General features: G+C 62.7%; 2 protein-coding genes across 12 annotated transcripts; one reads left to right on the top strand and one right to left on the bottom strand.

Moving 5' to 3' along the window:
• Positions 1-2,478: 2,478 nt before the first annotated feature.
• On the bottom strand, positions 2,479-12,220 carry FGR (FGR proto-oncogene, Src family tyrosine kinase). Of its 10 annotated transcripts, none has more exons than XM_015649444.3 (13): positions 12,131-12,220; positions 7,233-7,293; positions 6,736-6,988; positions 6,555-6,657; positions 6,197-6,295; positions 5,936-6,039; positions 5,717-5,866; positions 5,140-5,304; positions 4,028-4,207; positions 3,844-3,920; positions 3,616-3,769; positions 2,937-3,068; positions 2,479-2,709 (listed from the first exon to the last, which is right to left on the bottom strand). In XM_015649444.3, the coding sequence occupies exons 3-13, from the start codon at positions 6,974-6,976 to the stop codon at positions 2,501-2,503; spliced, it is 1,614 nt and encodes a 537-aa protein (XP_015504930.1). In that variant the 5' UTR covers positions 6,977-6,988; positions 7,233-7,293; positions 12,131-12,220; the 3' UTR covers positions 2,479-2,500. The 10 variants fall into 10 exon arrangements, with proteins under 10 accessions (XP_015504930.1, XP_015504932.1, XP_015504929.1 ...); XM_015649446.3 differs by lacking the exon at positions 12,131-12,220 and adding an exon at positions 11,365-11,792; XM_015649443.2 differs by lacking the exon at positions 12,131-12,220 and adding an exon at positions 11,008-11,181.
• A 98-nt stretch (positions 12,221-12,318) lies between these two features.
• On the top strand, positions 12,319-18,100 carry LOC107214244 (digestive cysteine proteinase 1-like). Of its 2 annotated transcripts, XM_015649447.2 has the most exons (11): positions 12,319-12,468; positions 13,543-13,602; positions 13,841-13,933; positions 14,019-14,191; positions 14,892-15,135; positions 15,207-15,399; positions 15,498-15,691; positions 16,295-16,386; positions 16,471-16,632; positions 17,209-17,398; positions 17,733-18,100. In XM_015649447.2, exons 1-11 carry the CDS (start codon positions 12,417-12,419, stop codon positions 17,918-17,920), a joined length of 1,641 nt encoding a protein of 546 aa, XP_015504933.1. In that variant the 5' UTR covers positions 12,319-12,416; the 3' UTR covers positions 17,921-18,100. The 2 variants fall into 2 exon arrangements, with proteins under 2 accessions (XP_015504933.1, XP_015504934.1); XM_015649448.2 differs by lacking the exon at positions 13,543-13,602.
• The last annotated feature ends 259 nt before the right edge of the window (positions 18,101-18,359 follow it).

Consider the following 18,359-nt stretch of genomic DNA (forward strand, 5'->3'; position numbering starts at 1 on the left):
GAACAGGGATGGAGTTGGGGCTGGCAGAGCTGGAGCTCAGCACACCAGAGGTCCAGAAGCACCTCTCAGTCCATTGCTCCCTGGATGGGGTTGGCCCCCCAGGCCAACCCTGGTCTATGAAACCTCCAGCTGAAATTAAGGGAAGACTTTAATCACTGGGGATGAATCACAAGTGGACCCTGTCCAGCGCCAGTGTCAGGGGATACAGACTGGGGACCCCAACCCTGCTTTGTCTCAGTGCCTGGGTACGGATTTGGGTTTGTCTGAAGGGTTTTTTGTCCCCTCCCGTGGTGGAGAGGGACAGCACATGTCCCTGTGGTTGTGGGGAAACATTGTGTGGGCAAGATGTGTGCCACACCCAGAGGGAGTGGGTTTGGGGTGCTGGGAGGGTGGGTTTGGGGTGCTGGGAGGGTGCCAGAGCCTGTGTATGACAAACATCGGGATGACAGTGACAGTGCCGTGGCCATGGGGTGCCCCTGGCTGTGTCCCTCAGGGTCCAGCCCCGGGTGTGGGGTGGCCAGAGCCGATGGCCACAATCTGGCACCGGGGCTGTGCCTGGGGCTGCCCAGTGCCAGCCACCTCCTCTCCTCGGCTGTCCCTGCCACACAATCTGCTCTGTCCCCCAGCCCTGGGCAGCCTGCCACCCTGCCTGGTTGGGGGCCTGGCCCTTCCCCAGGGATTTTTCCCTGGGATGGGGAAGCAGGGGCACATCCAGCGCTGTTCCACGGCACCACCATGGACCCAGGGGATCCAAAGCCCTTGTAGGAGGTGTGGTGAAGCAGGAGCTGTAGAGATGCCTGGTGGTACCCAGGGATGGTGGCGTGTTCCCAAGCCTCCTGGTATGTCCCCAACCACCTCAGCATATTCCCTAAGTCCCTGGTTTGTCCCCAGACCCACTGCCCCCTGCCCCCCTCCCCACATGCCCAGCATTTTCCCCATAGCCTGACCCCCACTGGCTGGGGTGGGGGCCAGTCCCTCCTTCCCATCAGTGCTGAGGAATTCATTACCGGCACAGCTGGGCCCTGCTGGGGAGGCCAAGCTACAAGGAAAATTAACCTCTTCCTCCCCAGCCTGCAAGCACAGCCTGGGCCCCGTCCCTGTCAGAGCTGGCAGGAAGCGACAGTCCCCCCTTGGGGAGTGCTGGGGGCTGTGGGGTGCTCTGCATGGGGGCAGCTTTGCAAACCCAAATGCTTCCCAACCCAGCGTTTCCAGGCTTTTATTCGCAAGGGAAGTTGCTGTGTCCCCTCCCCACATGGCCTTGGGGGCAGGGGGACTTTCTGTGCTCACCCCCCTGGAGGAGGGACCCCAAACCTGTGCCCTGGGGCTGGAGGGGGTGAGGGGGCATCACTCAGTCCTGGCTTGGCTCAACTTGGAAGCCCCCCCAAGGGGATGGGTGTTCCCACCCCAAATCCTCTAACCCAGTGCTGTCCCTGCGGCTCTAACCACCCCTCAGTCTCTCTTGGGGCAGAGCAGGGGCAGAAGGACCCGGGTTGCCCCTACTTTGTTAGAAAGGTTTTATTTCTCTGTATTTACAGACTTCATAAAAAAACCCCCAACAACAACAAATCCCTCCCCTGCCCTTCCCTCCCCCCATGGCGCTGTCTACCCACAGCCCTGCCCTAGGGGTGTGGGAGGGTTACTGGCTGTGGGGCACAGGGCTGGGACCCCACTCAAGAACGGGAGTGCCTGGAGAGGCAGCAGGCAGGGTGGCACCCCTGAAGCCCTTACATTCACACTGACACCCCCAGGCCTCCTTAATTCCCGGTGCAGAGCACTGAGCCAGGACCTCCCCACGTGCTGTGGGGTGACCCCATCCTGTACCCTCTTCCTGCCCCCGCAGGGCAGGAGGGAACAGCCCCTGGGGCAGAGCTGTCCCCCTGCCAGGGTCCCCCCAGGTCCTTATGGCCCCCTGACCCCCAGCACAAACGGAGGTGGCTGTGTGGCTTTCAGGACCTGGCTGTGCTGTAAAGCAGAGGAGGTGAGGCAGGGGACAAAGGGGTCCCCCAAATACTGGGATCCCTTGGTAGGGGCTGCTTGGTGGAGACATGTAAAATCTTATAAATTAAAGGAGATAAAACGGGAGGGAGGGTTGAGATGACCTCCCACAGGTCAGTGCCAGGTTTTTGGGGGGCTGAAACCCACCCAGCTGTGCTCCCAGAAGAGATTGGGGCCGGCATGGGGAGCTCCCCCCAAGCCCTCTGCTGCTGTGGGTCTGGGGGTGTCTGGAGGGCTCATGGGGGTTCCCCACAGTCCCCCCTGCAGCCAAAGCTGGGTGTGAAGACAATAAAGAGAGTGGGGTAAGGGGGGGCTGGGGCACACAGTTTGTCTCCTCTCTGAGTCCAACATCCTTGTGCAAAGCTCTGTGTCCTCCCTGGGCACCCTGAGCACTGCAATGCAAAGGCATTTGGGGGGGCACAGCCAAAGGAAGCAACGACCTCTAAAGAAAAAAGGAGATTCACCCCAAAGCCACCCCGGAGCTTCCTGAGGGTGCCAGCACTGGTCACTGGTTGTCCCCAGGCTGGTACTGGGGCTCGGTGGCAGTGAAATAATCCTCGAGGAAGGACTGGAGGTACTCAAAGGTGGGGCGTTCCTCAGGGTCCCTCTTCCAGCATTGCACCATCACCTCATGCAGGGACGGGGGGCAGCTCCCCGGGCACTGCATGCGGTACCCCCGCTCCACCTGCTCCAGCACCTCTCGGTTGTTCATCCCTGCGTGACAAGGACAGCCCCCCGCTCAGTGACAGCACCCCCATGGGCCGGCCAGCAGGGAAACTGAGGCACACAGTGGCATTACCCTGTGGTTTGGGTAAGAGCCCAGTTTAGCTTTGGTCCCTCAGATGGGGAAACTGAGGCATGGGACAAGCGAGGGAGGCTCAGCCCCTCTCTGTGCCTTGCCCAGCCCACTCCAGGGGTGCCCCTGCCCCAGTGGGCCCTACCTGGGTAGGGCACCCGGCCTTTGGTCACCAGCTCAGTCAGGAGGATGCCAAAGGACCAGACGTCAGACTTGATGGTGAACCTCCCAAAAAGCGCAGCCTCCGGAGCCGTCCACTTGATGGGGAACTTGGCACCTGCAAGGGGAGACAGGTGAGCCATGGCTGGGGCTGCACCTACACCTAGGGTACCCCACACCTGGGACAGCCCTACCTGGGGACACCCCACACCTGGGACACCCCACACCTGGGACACCCCTACCTGGGGACACCCCACACCTGGGACACCCCACACCAGAGGCACTGTCACCTGAAGTGCCCTGTACTGGGGGTGTCCTGAACCCGGGGTGCCTGAAAGGGGGGCACCCTGCACTGGGGACACCCAGCACCCATAAACCCTGTGCCCGGGGCAGCTCACACAGGGGACACCCAGCACCCAAGGCACCCTGCACTGGGGATATGCTGCACCTGGGGTACCCATCACTTGGGGCATCCATCAGTCACAGTAGCCATGCCCTGGGGCACCTGTCCTCTGGGACACCCATACCCTGGGGTGATCCAAGGTATCCATCACCTAAAACACCCATAAATTTGGGGCATCCATTGCCCAGGTCACTCAGCCCCGGGGAGGACCATCTCCAGGCTCCGGGACACGAGAGGGAGGACAGAGAGCAGGAGTCCCCACCCTGCCGCGCCGTGTACTCATCGTCCTCGATGAGGCGAGCGAGGCCGAAGTCAGCGATCTTGCACACGAGGTTGTCCCCCACCAGGATGTTGGCAGCACGGAGATCCCGGTGGATGTAGTTCATCCGCTCAATGTACGCCATGCCCGCCGCAATCTTGGGGGGGTGAAGCAGTGGTGACCCCCCAGCACAGCCCTGGGGCTGCGCCCCCACCCCTCACCAGCCCTCACCTGGGCAGCCATGTCCACCAGCTGGGGCAGCTTCAGGTAGCAACCGTCCCCATCCTTCAGGAAATCCAACAAGCTCCCTGCAGGCAGAAGGAGTCCCCATCAAAACTCCCCAAAACCCAGGGCTGCCCTCCCCTGTGAGCCCCCCTGCCCTGGCAGCGTGCCCAAGCAGGTGCCCCCCGCTCACCCTGGCTCATGAACTCGGTGACAATGTAGATGGGCTCCTCCGACACCACGGCGTAGAGCTGCACCAGCTTGTCGTGCCGCAAGCGCTTCATGATCTGAGCCTCCTCCAGGAAAGCCTCAGGGGACATGGTCCCTGGCTTCAGCGTCTTCACCGCCACCTTCGTGGTGCCATTCCATGTGCCTGGGTTGGGGACACAGAGTCACCACGAGCCCAGGGGACAGCCAGCCCAGGATAGAGGGGTGTGTGGATGGAGGGGTGTGGGGGTGCATGCTTGTGTGGCTGGATGGCTGGATGGATGGATGGATGGATGGATGGATGGATGGATGGATGGGCAAGGAATCAGGGCAGGGCAAGGAAGGGATCTCTTGGTGGGCATTGTGATCCCACTGCATCCCCCACCCAGAAGAACGAGTTCCCCTCACCCTGACCAACCTCACCCCATTCTCAAAGCCTTCAAGGATTCTGTGCCAAGTTCCCATTTCCCCCACACAAGTGGGTACCAGCTGGCACCCTGTGATGTTCCCTGCCAGGACAGAACCAGGCTCCTCCTGCCCCCTGTGCTCCCCCACCCCGGCTGGCTGGGCCAGCCTTACCCATCCACACGGCTCCGAAACATCCCATGCCAAGTTTCCCGTCGAGGGTGATGGATTCCCGTGCTATCTCCCAGGCGTCCTTAGCTAATCCCAGGGTCTGTGGCTTCACAGCAGGGCACGGGTGGGTGAGCAGATGGCACAACCCGTCGTTGTACTCTGCGGGGAATGGGGGGCAGGCAGGGAGGAGGAGGAAGGAGATGTGATGGGATGAAGGCAGCATGCATGAGTAGAGGAAGCAGGGGATGCCAGAGGAAGAGGATGACGAAGGTGGGACCCCCCGGCCTGGTCTTGTGGTCCCATCTGCAGCAGGGGTCTGCTTGCCCATGCAGAGGTGACATGGGGCATCTTCGGGTACCCATTGAGAGCCCAGAGCAGGACACAGGATAATTCCTCATGCCAGCAAATCGGAGTCACTCAGCCTGTCCTGGCAGGCTTGAGCTTTTCCCAGTGGGGTGCCAGGCCTGGGGGTACCCCCACGTCTCCCCTGCCTCTTGCCCTGGCTTGCCCACCAGGCCCTACCCATCCAGACTTCCCCGAACTGCCCATTTCCCAGCTTCTTGAGGAGCTGGAGGGATTCACGGGGGATCTCCCACACATCTTTGGTTTTGACTGAGAGGTCGGCCAGTTTGGGGGTTCCCTTGTGGCACGGCACGGCCAGGCGGCAGCACAGCCCGGCTGCCCGCTCTGCAGGGGGACAGGAGTCAGTGTGGGCACGGACCCCCACCAGCCCCTTGCTCCCCTCCCACCATCCCAGACATCACCAAGGCTCCTGTATCACCCAGCCACCCCCAACACACAAATGCATCCCCCTCCACCTGCCCCAAGGACAGCTCCACACCCCCTCGGCTGGGCTGGACCCCCAGTCCCTCCAGCTACACTCAGGGAGTGGGTGATGCCCACCCTGCAGACAACGGGAACTCCCTGCACCCTGGGCATGGCAAAGGGGAGGCTCCCAGGGAGTCCCTTAATGCCACCACCAGAACAGCCCCCTCCTTCCCCAGTGCAACCCCGTCAGCCCAGTCTCTTACCAAAGGATCTTCTGAGCTTTCCCTACTGCTCTTATTGCCCCCCCTTTGTGTTCCTCACCCCACCCTACCTATGTAGTGCTGGACCAGCTGCTGGACGGTGCTGAACTGGGCACGGGTGGTGATGTAGTACCCCCCGCTATCCAGTTTCCGGATCTTATAGTGCTTCACGTGGTCTCCCTTGGCCTCATCCCAGTCCCGGATGGAGAGGGAGTAGGCACCTAGTGGGGATACTGGTCAGGGAGGGATGTGGGGCACAGCCCCTGGTGTCCCCACCCCTGTCCCCGTACCTTTGGTTGTCTCACTCTCCCGAATGAGGAAGGTGCCTCTGCAGTTGGTGTGGCACAGGAGCTGCCGCTCTGCGTCCTTGCGCCCGATCTTCCCAAAGTACCACCTGCCACGGTGATGGGCTCAGGGCCAGGAAGGCACCACCGAGGGGACCACGGGAGCCCCACGCCAGCACTGTGGCACTGCCGGGGCTCGCAGGGACATCTGAGCCTGAGGCAGGTGGGGCTGGGGTTTGTCCCCATCCCTTTTCCCTCGCTACTCACTCTTCTGCCTGGATGGAGTCCACAGGGGCCACGTAGTTGCTGGGGATGTAGCCCGTGGCACCCGAGCTCAGTGACCTGGCCTCCCACCAGTCCCCCTCCCTGGGCAGGGAAACAGAACATGGAGGAGGAGGGACAGACAGACAGACAGACCGACCCCTCACCCTGGCACGGCCAGACCCGCTCTGCCCCAGCCGCTGAGACCGCTCCACCCGTGACACCGGGCCCTGGAGCCGAGCGGGGCAGCCCAGGCAGAGCTCGGGTCCCCAGCCTGGGTCCTGCGGGGGGACCCAGGGCACAAACGCACCCCCGCAGGTGGCATGTGGGTGCTGGGGGTGGCAGGAGGCCCGGGGGCGCTCACGTGTTGTTGATGATGTGGAATTTCTCCCCTTTCTGGAATGACAAGTCATCCTCCGTCCTGGCCTCATAGTCGTACAGGGCGATGAAGAGCGTCACCCCCCCGCCTGTGGCACACGGAGGGGACCACGGTGACCCCAGAGTCCAGGGGTGCAGGTGGACACCTCTCCCCATCATCCGCTGACCTGTGATGCCCCCGCTCCGCGTTTGCAGCACGCTGGAGGTGAAGCCCCCCGGCTCCGCAAAGGACGGGGCCAGGGGCACCGCTGGCCCCTGGAAGTTGTTGAAGTCGGGGATGCGGGTGAAGGCGGCCCCTGGCTGCGTGGGGTCGGGGTCGTACTGGGAGGCAGGGGGCTGGAGGGAGCCTCCCTCTCCCCCTGCCTGCCCTTTGCCAGCCCCCTTCTCTTTGCAGGGCACACAGCCCATCCCGGGCACCGCCTGTGGGACAGAGGGTCCGTGAGCCCGGCAGGGCGCGGGGTGCGCACCCATGGCTGCGGGCGCTGGGTGCACCCCGCCGGCCCCGGGGGGCTCTGCCACCCCCCAGCTTGGCGTACTGGACACCAGGGGGGCACTGGGGTCCCCATGGGCACCGCCAGAGGCACCGCTGCAAAGAGGGCTGCGCCGCCCAGGGGACCCCACGTCCCCCTGGCACCCGTGGGTGCTCCACGGCGGCTCCACTCACTGCGACGGCTCCTCAGGTCACTTCAGCTGCTCCATGTCACTTCAGGGAGGAGAAGAGTCACCTGTGGACAACAGGGAGGGCATCAGGTGGGGGGGAAACACCCTTGCCATGGGCTGGAACACCCCTCCATGGGATAAAATAACCCTGTACAGGCTGCAACACCTCTGCGTGGACTGCAATACCCCTTCCACGGCTGAAACACCCCTGCACATGCTGAAACACTTCTGCCAAGGGATAAAATAGCCCTGAATAGATTGAAACATCCCATAAGAGGATGTAACACCCCTGCCATGGGCTATAACACCTCTACACGGGCTGCAACACCACTGACTTGGACTGCAACACCACTTGTGTCGGCTGTAACATCCCTGCAGGAGTTACAACAGCCCTGCACAGACCGAAGCACCCATGCACAGGCTGTAATAGCCCTGCAGGAGCCAGAACACCCCTGCATGGGCTACAATATCCTGTCAAAGGCTGCAACCCCCCTGCGTGAACTAAAATGATCTGCGTGATCTGCAACACCCCCACAAAGCTGGAACATTCCTCCGAGGGCTGCGGCAGCCCGGTGCAGCCTGAAGCCACATCCTCAAGTGTGCTTTTTTCTCACTGTGTCCTCACCACACCGCTCACATCCTCTCAGGGCACCTGCATCCCTGAGGCTGAAGGGGAGCCAGACCCAGTGGGAAGGAGCCCCCGAAGCTCCCCCATCCCCACACCCTCAGCTTGGCGTGGATGTTTTTGGAGTGGGTGTTTTGGGGAGAAAGGTCCCTGCTCACATCGCTGTGGTCAGGACAGGCTCTTCCAGCCGCACGTGGTGAGAAGGTGTCACAGAGGAGGAGGAAATGGGATCTCTCCTGTCACGGCTGTAAGGAGACATCCATCCCCAGCCCTTTGTCCTAGCTGCCGGGCACCCACCCACACCAGTCTGCCCAGTCTGCACTGGGCAGAGCACTCCAGTCTCCAGCGTGCTGAAGGTCACTCTGTCTCCAGCTGAGAGCAGAGGCAAGGAGCAGGAAGGCGTCCTGTCCTCTGCACTCCACTGAGCAGGAGGAGACAAAGGTTTTGGGGTGGATGAGATGTTTCAGGCAGGTTTTCCCAGTCTTTGATTCCCTTTCCTCACACTCAGTAGGGTTGGAAAGAGCCCAGCTCTCCCCTTCCATCTCTGTTTTCCACACTGGTAGAGTGGCAAGGCCACAGCCGTTGCTGACAGGGCAGCATTGCCAAATCTGAGGAAATTCGGCTGGTTGGGGATTTTATTCCTGATGATAATTAGTGGCTATTTAAACTAATGAACAACCCTGGCTCTCACAAATCCTGTTCCCCCTGGGTGGGAATCACCCACCCACCACATTTAGGAACTTCCCATTTTGCTGAATTTCAGTGCTGACCAAGCAGTGGAGCTGCCACGGCTGCCAGCAGGGATGGGGATGGCAGGGAGCATCTCCCAGGCAAGTGCAACCCCCCAGCATCACAGCATCAAGGCTCCAGGTGCTGTGCAGCAGGATTGCACCCGGGCCTCCCTTTCCCTGCACATCCAAGAGCCCCCTGAGCTCACCCCAGGGTGGCCCAGGGCCATCCCCTCGCGCTGTCCATGGGAAGGGGACGCAGCTGCTGCCGTGGCTGCCGGTTCATGGTGGTGTCTGGCTCCAGCTCTCCCAAAAAGGAGCTGCTTGGAGCCGGGGAGCAGATGGCAACTGAGCCCTTCCCGCCTTGGCTCCCCCGGCACCAGTCCCGGCCGAGCTGCCAGGTCCCGCCCTGCACTGAGACCCAGCCAATTGATCACCCCTGTCCCGCCGGGCACATCCCTGACTGCCCATCCATCTGCTCCCCAGGCCCCTGGGACACGGGGCAGCTCAGCCCCACCCCCAGCTCCTAGACAGGGCACAGACACCCAACTGTCACCCCACGTGTCACCTGCAGGGCCGGGGTACCCCTGGGGTCACCTCCGTGGCCTGTCTCCACCCCCTGATGGGAAGAACAGCAGCGGAGACCTCGGGCTCTGGGGGGATGCAGCCCCAGGGAGCAGTACGGGGGTGCTGGGACTGTCACGCTCCATGCCGTGGAGACAAGCCACGGTGGCATTTGCCAGGCTGAAGGGGCCACAAACCCCCAGGGCAGGAGGTAGCTGCCAGAGGAACTCACACAGCAGCTATGCAGTGGGAAGAGGAAGCAGCAGGAGCGCGGTGTGGGGTAGGGGGGGAAGGAAGAGGATGGTGCTGTGGCCATCAAGAGGCCACAGGACTGGCAGGACATCGAGCCCTGGGGATGGTGGCAGCTGGGAGGGTCAGGCAGGGATGACAGCAGGGCTGCAGCCCCCTGGGTATCCCGAATCCCCCCATGCCTTGTCCTGCAGTGTCATTCTGCTTTGCTCTCGCTCCCTGGGAAGAGGAACCGAGAGGGCTGCACAGCCCAGCCTGGTGCCACCGAGGTTCCTCTGTCACCCTGTGGCTCTGGAGATCCCTTGTACCAGCAGGAAACCTTAGGCATGAGGTAGCTGCAGCGCAGAAGGGGAAGGTGGCTCATCAGGACACAGGACCTGGAGCTGGGTTCCCATCCCATGTCCAGGACTCCACAGACCTGGGGAGGGGACAAGAGGCCACATCTGCCTCCCCCATCTGCTCCTTGTTCCAGCTCTGTAGCAGATGGTGGCGTGTCCCTGCCCCTTCCCTGCTGCCCCCAGCCCCAACTCTACCCAGAGGATACCTGGGGATGGAGCTCAGTCCTCCCAGCTCACCCAGTGCCTGGTGAGTCCCCTGCGGCTCCCAGTGGGAGCAGGTTCCTCCAGAACAAGGAGGGATGACACCCCATCCCCTGCATGCCCACAAGCAGGGCTATTCCCTGGGATGGAAAAGGAAGGACTTGCCAAGCCCCAGAAGCGATCTCCACAAGCCCACCCGTCAGGCACCAGACCCGTGACAGAGGGGTCCTCTTGCACCCCTCTCTGGCAGAAGATGCTCAGTAGAGAGGGAGCCCCCCTTCCCCAGCCTTCCAGCCCCACCGCTGGCCGGGAAAGCAGGATTTCCGCTGGAAGAAGAGCAATTCCCGGATCCAAGGGGCTGCAGGGGCGGAGGGAGGGAGCCAGCCAGGGCTCCAAATACAATGTCCCGGGAGGAGCGGGGTGGGGAGGGAATTGTGCAGGGCAGGAAGCAGAGAGTTCCTGTCCCTCCTTAGGACACACCAAGGATCAGGGACGAAGCAAAGCTGCAGGGAGCAGGGGGAGCATCCGCTCCGGCCAGGGCCTGAGCCCCCTACAGTTCCCCCAGCCCCAGCCACGGAGAGCTCAGCCCCCAACATCGCCCCGGAGCGCTGGCTGGGCTGGCATCCCTTGGGCACCTGCAGGGACGGAGGGCACAGGTGTGTGAGGTCTCCCGGGTGTCCTGTCCCCTCCCCAGCGTGCGGGTCCTGCACGGCGCGGCTCCCGACGTGGTGTCACCGCCAGGATGGCGTGGGCGCCCCCAGATCTTCACACACACACACCACAGACCCCTGTTGACCCGTTTCCCTCCAGGATGGCGAGGACGGACGGGGGTCTCCTTCCACCCTCAGGCACATCCCAGGGAAGCAGTGAGGGCACAGTGAGGGCAGGCTCCCCAACAGACCCCACCAGTGTCATGGGACCCTCTGTCCCCACAGCTCAGAGCCCGTCCCTCCTGGGACCCAGAGCCACCCCCCACATCTCTCAGCAGAACACGGCAAGGGCATTAAGAGACCCCACGCTCTTACAGGGTGAGCCCCCCGCCCCCCTGCAGCACACACCGCACACACCTCCTACCGTCAGCCCTCCTGCTCCGGCTGGCAAGGACCCCCCGCTCCCACGGGGCTCCTGACGGGACCCCCGGCCGGGCAGCCACGGCAGCCCCCGCTTCGCCCAGCGCTGGGGGCCGGGGCGGCAGCCGTGGGAGAGCGGGATCGCCCGGCCGTGAGCTTCCCCTGTCTCTTCGGCGGCTCTGGCAGCCGAGCAAGAGCTTCCCCTCCCCTCGCCCCCCCTTCCTCCCCGCGCTCCCAGCGATGGTTCATTGTACCAGCCAGCCCAGCCGGCTGCTGGATCCCCCTCCGGATCCCTCTGGATCCCCCCTGGACCCCCTTCCGGATCCCCACCGAATCCCCCTCCGGATCCCCCCTGGATCACCTCGGCGCTCTCGCTGGGGACCCCAGCCTGCCCGTGGAGCTGGTACAGTGGGGAACAGACATCGGGGGGCTCCGGTCCCCAGCAGGACAAGGAGACGCTGGCGTGGATTCCCAGGCTCTGCCTGCTGGGATTTGTCCGGTGACAGGACGCACACAGCAGCACCCCGTCCCTCGGGCACAGGCTCTCAGGGGCAGGGCAGAACCGTGCAGGGGCGGTGAACAGCCCACCGTGCCTGGGTAATGGCAGGTAGCTCTGGGCTGTGTTCCAGGGGTGTCCCACACTGGGTGGGTGTCCCCACCACCCCACCCAAGACAGGGTGCAGCTCTTACGTGGCTCAAGCCAGTCCTGTGTCCGTGGATTGTCCACTAGACATCGGACCCCTTATCTGCCCCTTATAAAAGGTAAAAGTTGCTGGTGGGATGGCTCCAAGATTTGGCATCGGTCACACCAAGCCACAAACTTCACTGAGCTCTGGGACTGGGGTAAACCACCCACACCCTGTCTGAGTGTCCCTGCACCCTGCCTGAGCCCCAGGCATCCTGTGTGATCCCCCCCTGCGCCCTGTCGGAGCTGCCCTGCATCCTCTCTGAACCCTCCTGGAGCTGGCTCTGTCCCGGCTCTGTCACACTGTCCTCCCACACAGCCGGACTGGAGTGGGATCCTTCCCATCTCTCCACAATCTTCCTCCTTAACTTGTCACCTCCTGACTCATCCTGAGAGGGAAGGAAGCCTGGGGGTGTCCCTCAGATCCATGCAGTGCACCCACCCGAATGCTGCTGGAGGCACTTTGGGGCTCATCCTGCACCTCCCATCTCCCGCAGCGCCCGGCGTTGCTCCATCTCCCTCTCCGGGCCCTGCTGGGACAAGTTTTCCCCGCCGAGCGCCCCGGGGTGCCCGTCCCCCCTCCGGGCAGCGCACGGGGCCGGTTCCTGCCCCGGTTCCTGCCCTCCTCCGGGGAGGGCCCGGCTTCTGCACTGGCTCCGCCGGCTTTCGCCGCCGCTGCCTCCGCTTAAAGCAGAGAAGCCGGTGCCGGGCGAGCCGGGGCGGCCGGGATGGGAGTTCTCCGCTGGCTCGTGGCCTCCGCGCTCTGCATCGCCGTCCGGGGTGAGCCTGACCCTCGCAGGGGACACCCGGGCATGGGAGGGAGATGGGGGACACCCCACCAGATCTCCCGCTGCGCTGCAGGCGAGGTTTGAGTCTGGGGAAGTGGTTTTATTGTTTGTCGGGCCCCCAAATTCGCAGTTCCTCCAACACACAGCTGGGGTGGGTAGGGAAGAGGGCGGGGGGGAGATGTGTCTTGAGGGCTTGGTGGGGCTGGGGGCGTGAAAAGAAGACTAAATTAAGGTTTTAATGCAAGGGGTTTAACCCACCAGGCAGGGCAGCCAAGTGTGAGGGGACAGGGGTGGCAGGGTGACCATGCCCCCGTGGGACCCCCTTTCTGGGTGTCCATAAAGCCCAGTGGGGCTGGGAGGTGGCTGCAGCTCCCCCAAGCCTGACACTGTCTGTGGGTGTGGGCACCCACCCACGGCACAGCCCGCGGTGCTGGTGGGGGTCTGCTCGTCCCCACCTCCCCGAGGCTTGGGGGGAGGGCGTGCTCGCCGCTATCCCGGGCTGCGCAGGTGCTGTCTGGGTCCGGCAGGTGCTGCCGGTCACTCCTGGCAAGGAGGAAGATGCTGAGGGAGGGAAGGGCTCGTTCCCAGCAGTTGTGTTGGCGTGGGGTTGCACAAGCCGGGAGCCCGGAGGGAGACTGGGGAGGTCACTGGGAGATGTCAGGCAGCACCAGGCATCTGCAGCTTGGTGCCAGGTTGAGGTCCCTGGCATCCCTCAACCATGCTCTGTGTGTTGGGGACAGCTTGGCTGGGTCCCACCTTGGAAATATTCAAGTCCAGGGCCACCAGTGCTGGGGGTGACACCGTGGCTTCACCTCAGCAGTCACCCAGGAACTGGGGTTCCCCGGGGGTGCAACAGTGCAGGGCTTGCTCCAGTGTCACGGCAGGCTGTGGCACGGTGCTGACCCTGGGAGGGTGTTGGTGCCTCAGTGTCCCTTGGTGTGCCTTGGATGAGCTCAGGAAGCTCTTTTGGCCAAGCAGGGAAAGCCCAGGCTTGGCAGCCTCCCCTCCCCATCTCAGTTTGGGGGGGACACACAGCCCCCTCACCCTGCCCCTCTCTGCCTTCCAGGACAGGACTATGGGCTCTCCCGCCCGCCCCCTCACTTTGGCTCCATCTACCATGTCCGAGGTAATGGGACCCCACAGCCCCCCGTGGGGGGGAGCAGAGGATGTTCAGCACGGCTGGGACCAGGACCAGGCTGTGCCAGTGCCAGCCTGGGGCAGGTTCCCACAGCTGAGTCTCTTCCTGAGCCATGGGCACACTGCCTGGGTCAGCTGTGGGTCTGCAGGCTCTGCGGGGCTCAGGGAGGGATGTTGGGGTGCTGAGGCTTTGGGGCTGACCTGTGTCCTGTGCCGGGGGCTCGCAGGGGTCATTAAGCTGCCCTACGCTGAGATTGAGGAGCCCTTTGAAGCCTGGTACAACCTGACGGGGAACAAGAGCCGGATCCAGTATTACGGAGGTAAGAGTTGGGCACCCAGCTGCTCCAGCTGTGCCCACCCTGCACAGCAGGACTCCCGTGCCTCAGTTTCCCTTTCCCTGCACAGGGCAGGTGATAACCTACCAGCTGGCAGCGGTGAAGCCCTATGGGATGAGGTACAAGATCACGCCAGAGACGACCGAGAAGGAGGTGAACACCAGGAAGTGCTTCCAGCTGCCCGGCTCCAAGGAGGACGTGGTCACGGCTCAGAGCGTCTTCCCCAGCATGAGGGGCTTTAAGGTGGGAAGCTCAGGGCCTAGAGCTGACCTGCATCCCAAAGCAGGTTGTGGGAGGGAGTGCTGGGAGATGCTCCTCTCTGTCCGAGGGCTGCAGGGCACTGGGACTGGCCAGGACGTGTCCCCACACCCCAGGGTGCAGGGAGGGTCACTTCCCCACCCAGATTGGGGCCGGACTTCTGGCTGCTTTCCCAACTCCAGCAGTCGTGTTGGGACGTGTCACATCCCACACAAATGCTGGCATTTCGGCATGGTTTGGGGCAAGTCTCTGCACAGCAGCTCAGCTCCTGCTGGCCCCAGCCTGCGTCAGGGCTAGGCACAGCACGAGAGCAGTGGGGACAGCAGGTTGTCACTGAGCTGGACACATGCTGCGTGGCAAGAGGTTGGAAACACGCAGGAAAAAAATCTTTTCAGGTTTTTGGAGAAAGCACAGCCAGGCCCCCTGCTACGGGTGCACAGAGTGCTGTGCCCAGTGGAATGTCCCCAGGGCACCACTGAGCCAGACAGGGGGTTCTGCCCTGGGTTGCACCCGATGTCCTTGTCCCAACTTCCATCTCACACACGGCTGTGTGCTAACGGCCACGGAGCCACTGGAGCCAGCCCGAGGGCCTGGTGTGTGCCCTGGGCTGTGCAAAGGGGCTGCATGGGCAGCAGGAGGGCTGGGGGAGGCTGGGGTCCCCTCGCTGAGGCCGTGTCCCCCCCAGTTCCTGCGGGAGGAGTACTACGAGGGCCGCTACTGTGCCGTGTGGCAGAACGTCACCCGCTGGGCACAGAAGAAGAATGTCTACACCCTGTGGGTGACCAACTCCAGCTGTGGGGTGGCCCCCGTGCACTACGAGATGCGGGGGTACAACACCTTGCTGGGCTCCCACTACGACAAGTACGAAATCGCCTACACCGACTTCGACAACAGCTACCCCCCCTCCATCTTCAACCTGCCCGTCAATGGTGAGCCGGGGAGGGACCCCCTCTCCCGTCTGTGGGGCTCGGGCTGACAGCGTCCTCTTTTCGGTGCCCAGAGACCAAGTGTGGGGTGCTGCCGGGGAACGCGGCGGAGCACCGTGTGCTGGCAAACCCCATGGAGGACCTGGTGGGGCAGCACCGGCCCTGGGCACACCGGGTTTTCCACGACTACCGGCGGCGGATGGGGCGGCGCTACAGCTCCGAGCGGGAGCTGGAACACAGGCAGAGCATCTTTGTGCACAACATGAGGTACAGGCAGGCGGGGAGATGAGGACCCTCTGGGGGTGCTGCTCACACCGGGGAGGTGGTGGCAGTGCCAGCTGGTGCTGTCCCCACCACGCTGGCAGGTTTGTGCACTCGCGGAACCGCGCCGCGCTCTCCTACACGCTGGCCCTGAACCACCTGGCCGACCGCACGCCGCAGGAACTGGCAGCTCTGCGGGGCCGCCGTCGCAGTGGGACCCCCAACAATGGGCTGCCCTTCCCCAGTGAGCTCTATGCCAGCATCATCCTGCCCGAGAGCCTTGACTGGCGCATGTACGGTACGTGTGGGCTCACAGGGACACCGGGGTGCTTCGGGACCGAGCGCTCCTCGCCCGGGTCTGCACCGAGTCCCACAGAGCTCCCCTGTTCCCCATCACTAACACTCGGGAGCCTGTGGGGCTGTGCTGTCCCTCGGGGTGCACATCTGTGAGGTTGGTGAGACACTGAACAGGCTGTATGGAGAACCTGGGGCTGTCCAGGGCTTGGAGCAACCCGGTCTAGTGGAACCTGCCCATGGCAGGAGGTGGCATGAGGTGGTATTTGAGGTTCCTTCCAATGGAAACCATTCTGTGTTTCTATGATGAAAGGCAACTGGGTCATCACTTGGCCCTGAATTCACTCTGGTGCCCCGGGGACAGATGTGACATCTGAAGTGACATCTGGATACACCCATGTCCCCGTCAGCTGGGAGTGACACCCCCAGAGCTTGCCCCTAGCCAAGAGCAGGGCTCCCAGGTTTGCTGGTGCATTTCCCCCCTTCTCAGTTAGCACCAAGATCTGGCTGTGCTGCCTCTGACCCCAATCCTGCCTCAGTTTCCCTTCCACCTGCCTTCATCCCTCGGTGTCAACCCAGATTCTCATCCCCACCCCACTGTCCCCAGGTGCTGTCACCCCCGTGAAGGATCAGGCTGTCTGTGGGTCGTGCTGGAGCTTTGCTACCACGGGAGCCATGGAAGGTGCCCTCTTCCTCAAGGTGGGAGCAGGGCTGTGCCCCACAGGGGGGATGGGGTGCCTGGAGGGTGCCTGTCCCCATCTCTGCACCGTGTCCTCCCCACAGACCGGCGTGCTGACCCCCCTGTCCCAACAAGTCCTCATTGACTGCTCCTGGGGCTTTGGGAATTATGCCTGTGACGGGGGCGAGGAGTGGCGAGCGTACGAGTGGATCAAAAAGCATGGGGGCATTGCCAGCACCGAGTCCTACGGCACCTACAAGGGGCAGGTGAGGGTGGCCCCTTGTCCCTGATGGCCTTCCCAGCATCTCGGGGCTTTAAAGCCATGCTGGGACCCACGTGGATGTGTCAGAGGCACTAACAGGCTCTGGAGATGAGGATGTCACCTCGTCCCCAAGGCACCAGGCTCCCGTAGTTCACAGAACTGTCAAAGCCAAGCCCCAGGGCTCATCCAGGTGGATTTGTCACCGTGTCCCTCAGTTTCTCTTCTTTCAAAACAGGGACAAAGCTCCTCCACCCATGCGTGGTGCCATGAGTCACTCCATACCTCAGGGTACCCAGGGATGGAGCAAAGCTGACTGGGGATGGGGATGTGGCAGCAAGATGCAGGCAACAGCCCTGCAGGGCTTTGGGTGCAGAGCCAGCTCCCCACATTGTGTCCTTGAGCAACTGGCAGAACATCCCCACCACCCTGGGCTTGAGAGGACAGCGGGGTCAGAGCCAGGATGCTCTCACAACCCAAATTCCAGATCACTCCCTGCATCCACAGGGTCAGGCAGGGGCACAGGGTCCCAGCGAGGGATCCTGGGGGCCCCGGTGACAGTGTGTGTCCCCTGGGTATGTAGAATGGCTTGTGCCACTACAACCAGTCTGAGATGCTGGCCAAGATCACGGGCTACGTCAACGTCACCTCGGGCAACATCACAGCAGTCAAAGCTGCCATCTACAAGCATGGCCCCGTGGCCGTCAGCATCGATGCCTCGCACAAGACCTTCTCCTTCTACTCCAATGGCATCTACTACGAGCCCAAGTGCGGTGAGACAAGCAGCACGGGGCACGGGAGGTCCTGGGTGCCCAAGGAGATGCCAGACACCTAGGTGCCATCTTTTTGGCCAAGGGAGGGGTGGAGGGGAGGAACCCTGAAGTCCTCTGCAGCACTGAGGGTAGCCCTGGGAGAAGGGGTGCTGTCCAGACTGGGATGTCCTCTGGACAGGGATTACTGGACAGAGATCTTCTCCAGGCAGGGACGGTCCCCAAAAAGGGATGGTGTCTGGAGAGGGGTACTCTCTGGACAGGGATGCTCAGCAGACAGATACTCTCTGTCTGGGGTGCTCTCCGAGCGAGCTCTCTCCAATGTCATTCCCTGCAGACAACACTCCAGGGTCGCTGGACCATGCAGTGCTGGCTGTGGGCTATGGAGTCCTGCAGGGAGAGACCTACTGGCTCATCAAGAACTCCTGGTCCACATATTGGGGCAACAACGGCTACATCCTTATGGCCATGAAGGACAACAACTGTGGTGTGGCCACTGAGGCCACCTACCCCATCCTGGCCTGAGCCACCCTGGCTCTGCAGGGAGAGACCTGGGTGACATTCTCAGCACTCAGCCCTGGATCAGGCCCTTGAGTGCAACCATCAGGAAGCTGGGGCCACAGTGGGACAGGTCTGTTCAGTGCTGGACGCAGGGCAGGACAGGAACACAGCACCGGGCTTGCCAATAAAGACACTGGAAAAATACTGGATGGCTTCTCCAGGAGGGATTCAATTGCTGCCCACACAGCAGTGCCCCTGTGCCCCAGGGACACATCCTCTACAGATCCCTGTCCCCAACCTGGTTTTTTTTTTGTCCTGTGGGACCCTAGGGGCCTCCTGGGGAGGGGACAGTCCTGCCTGGCAGAGCCAGCTGGCTGTCACAGCCAGTCCCAGACACCTGGGGCCAGGGGAGCGGCTCTTCCAGCTCTGAGGTGGAGCACAAACAACCCCAGGGATTTCTGCT

The sequence above is a fragment of the Parus major genome, chromosome 23 (genome assembly GCF_001522545.3).
Source record: "Parus major isolate Abel chromosome 23, Parus_major1.1, whole genome shotgun sequence".
Lineage (NCBI taxonomy): Eukaryota > Metazoa > Chordata > Aves > Passeriformes > Paridae > Parus > Parus major.

Coding starts and splice junctions, on each gene's coding strand:
- FGR (XM_019008894.1), bottom strand. CDS start 7,039: ATGGGTGCGCACCCCGCGCCCTGCCGGGCTCACGGACCCTCTGTCCCA. Junction 6,296..6,554: donor TTCCACATCATCAACAACAC/GTGAGCGCCCCC, acceptor TTCCCTGCCCAG/GGAGGGGGACTGGTGGGAGG. Junction 4,777..5,139: donor GTTCGGGGAAGTCTGGATGG/GTAGGGCCTGGT, acceptor CATTCCCCGCAG/AGTACAACGACGGGTTGTGC.
- LOC107214244 (XM_015649447.2), top strand. CDS start 12,417: ATGGGAGTTCTCCGCTGGCTCGTGGCCTCCGCGCTCTGCATCGCCGTC. Junction 14,192..14,891: donor CCAGCATGAGGGGCTTTAAG/GTGGGAAGCTCA, acceptor TGTCCCCCCCAG/TTCCTGCGGGAGGAGTACTA. Junction 15,400..15,497: donor ATCTTTGTGCACAACATGAG/GTACAGGCAGGC, acceptor CCACGCTGGCAG/GTTTGTGCACTCGCGGAACC.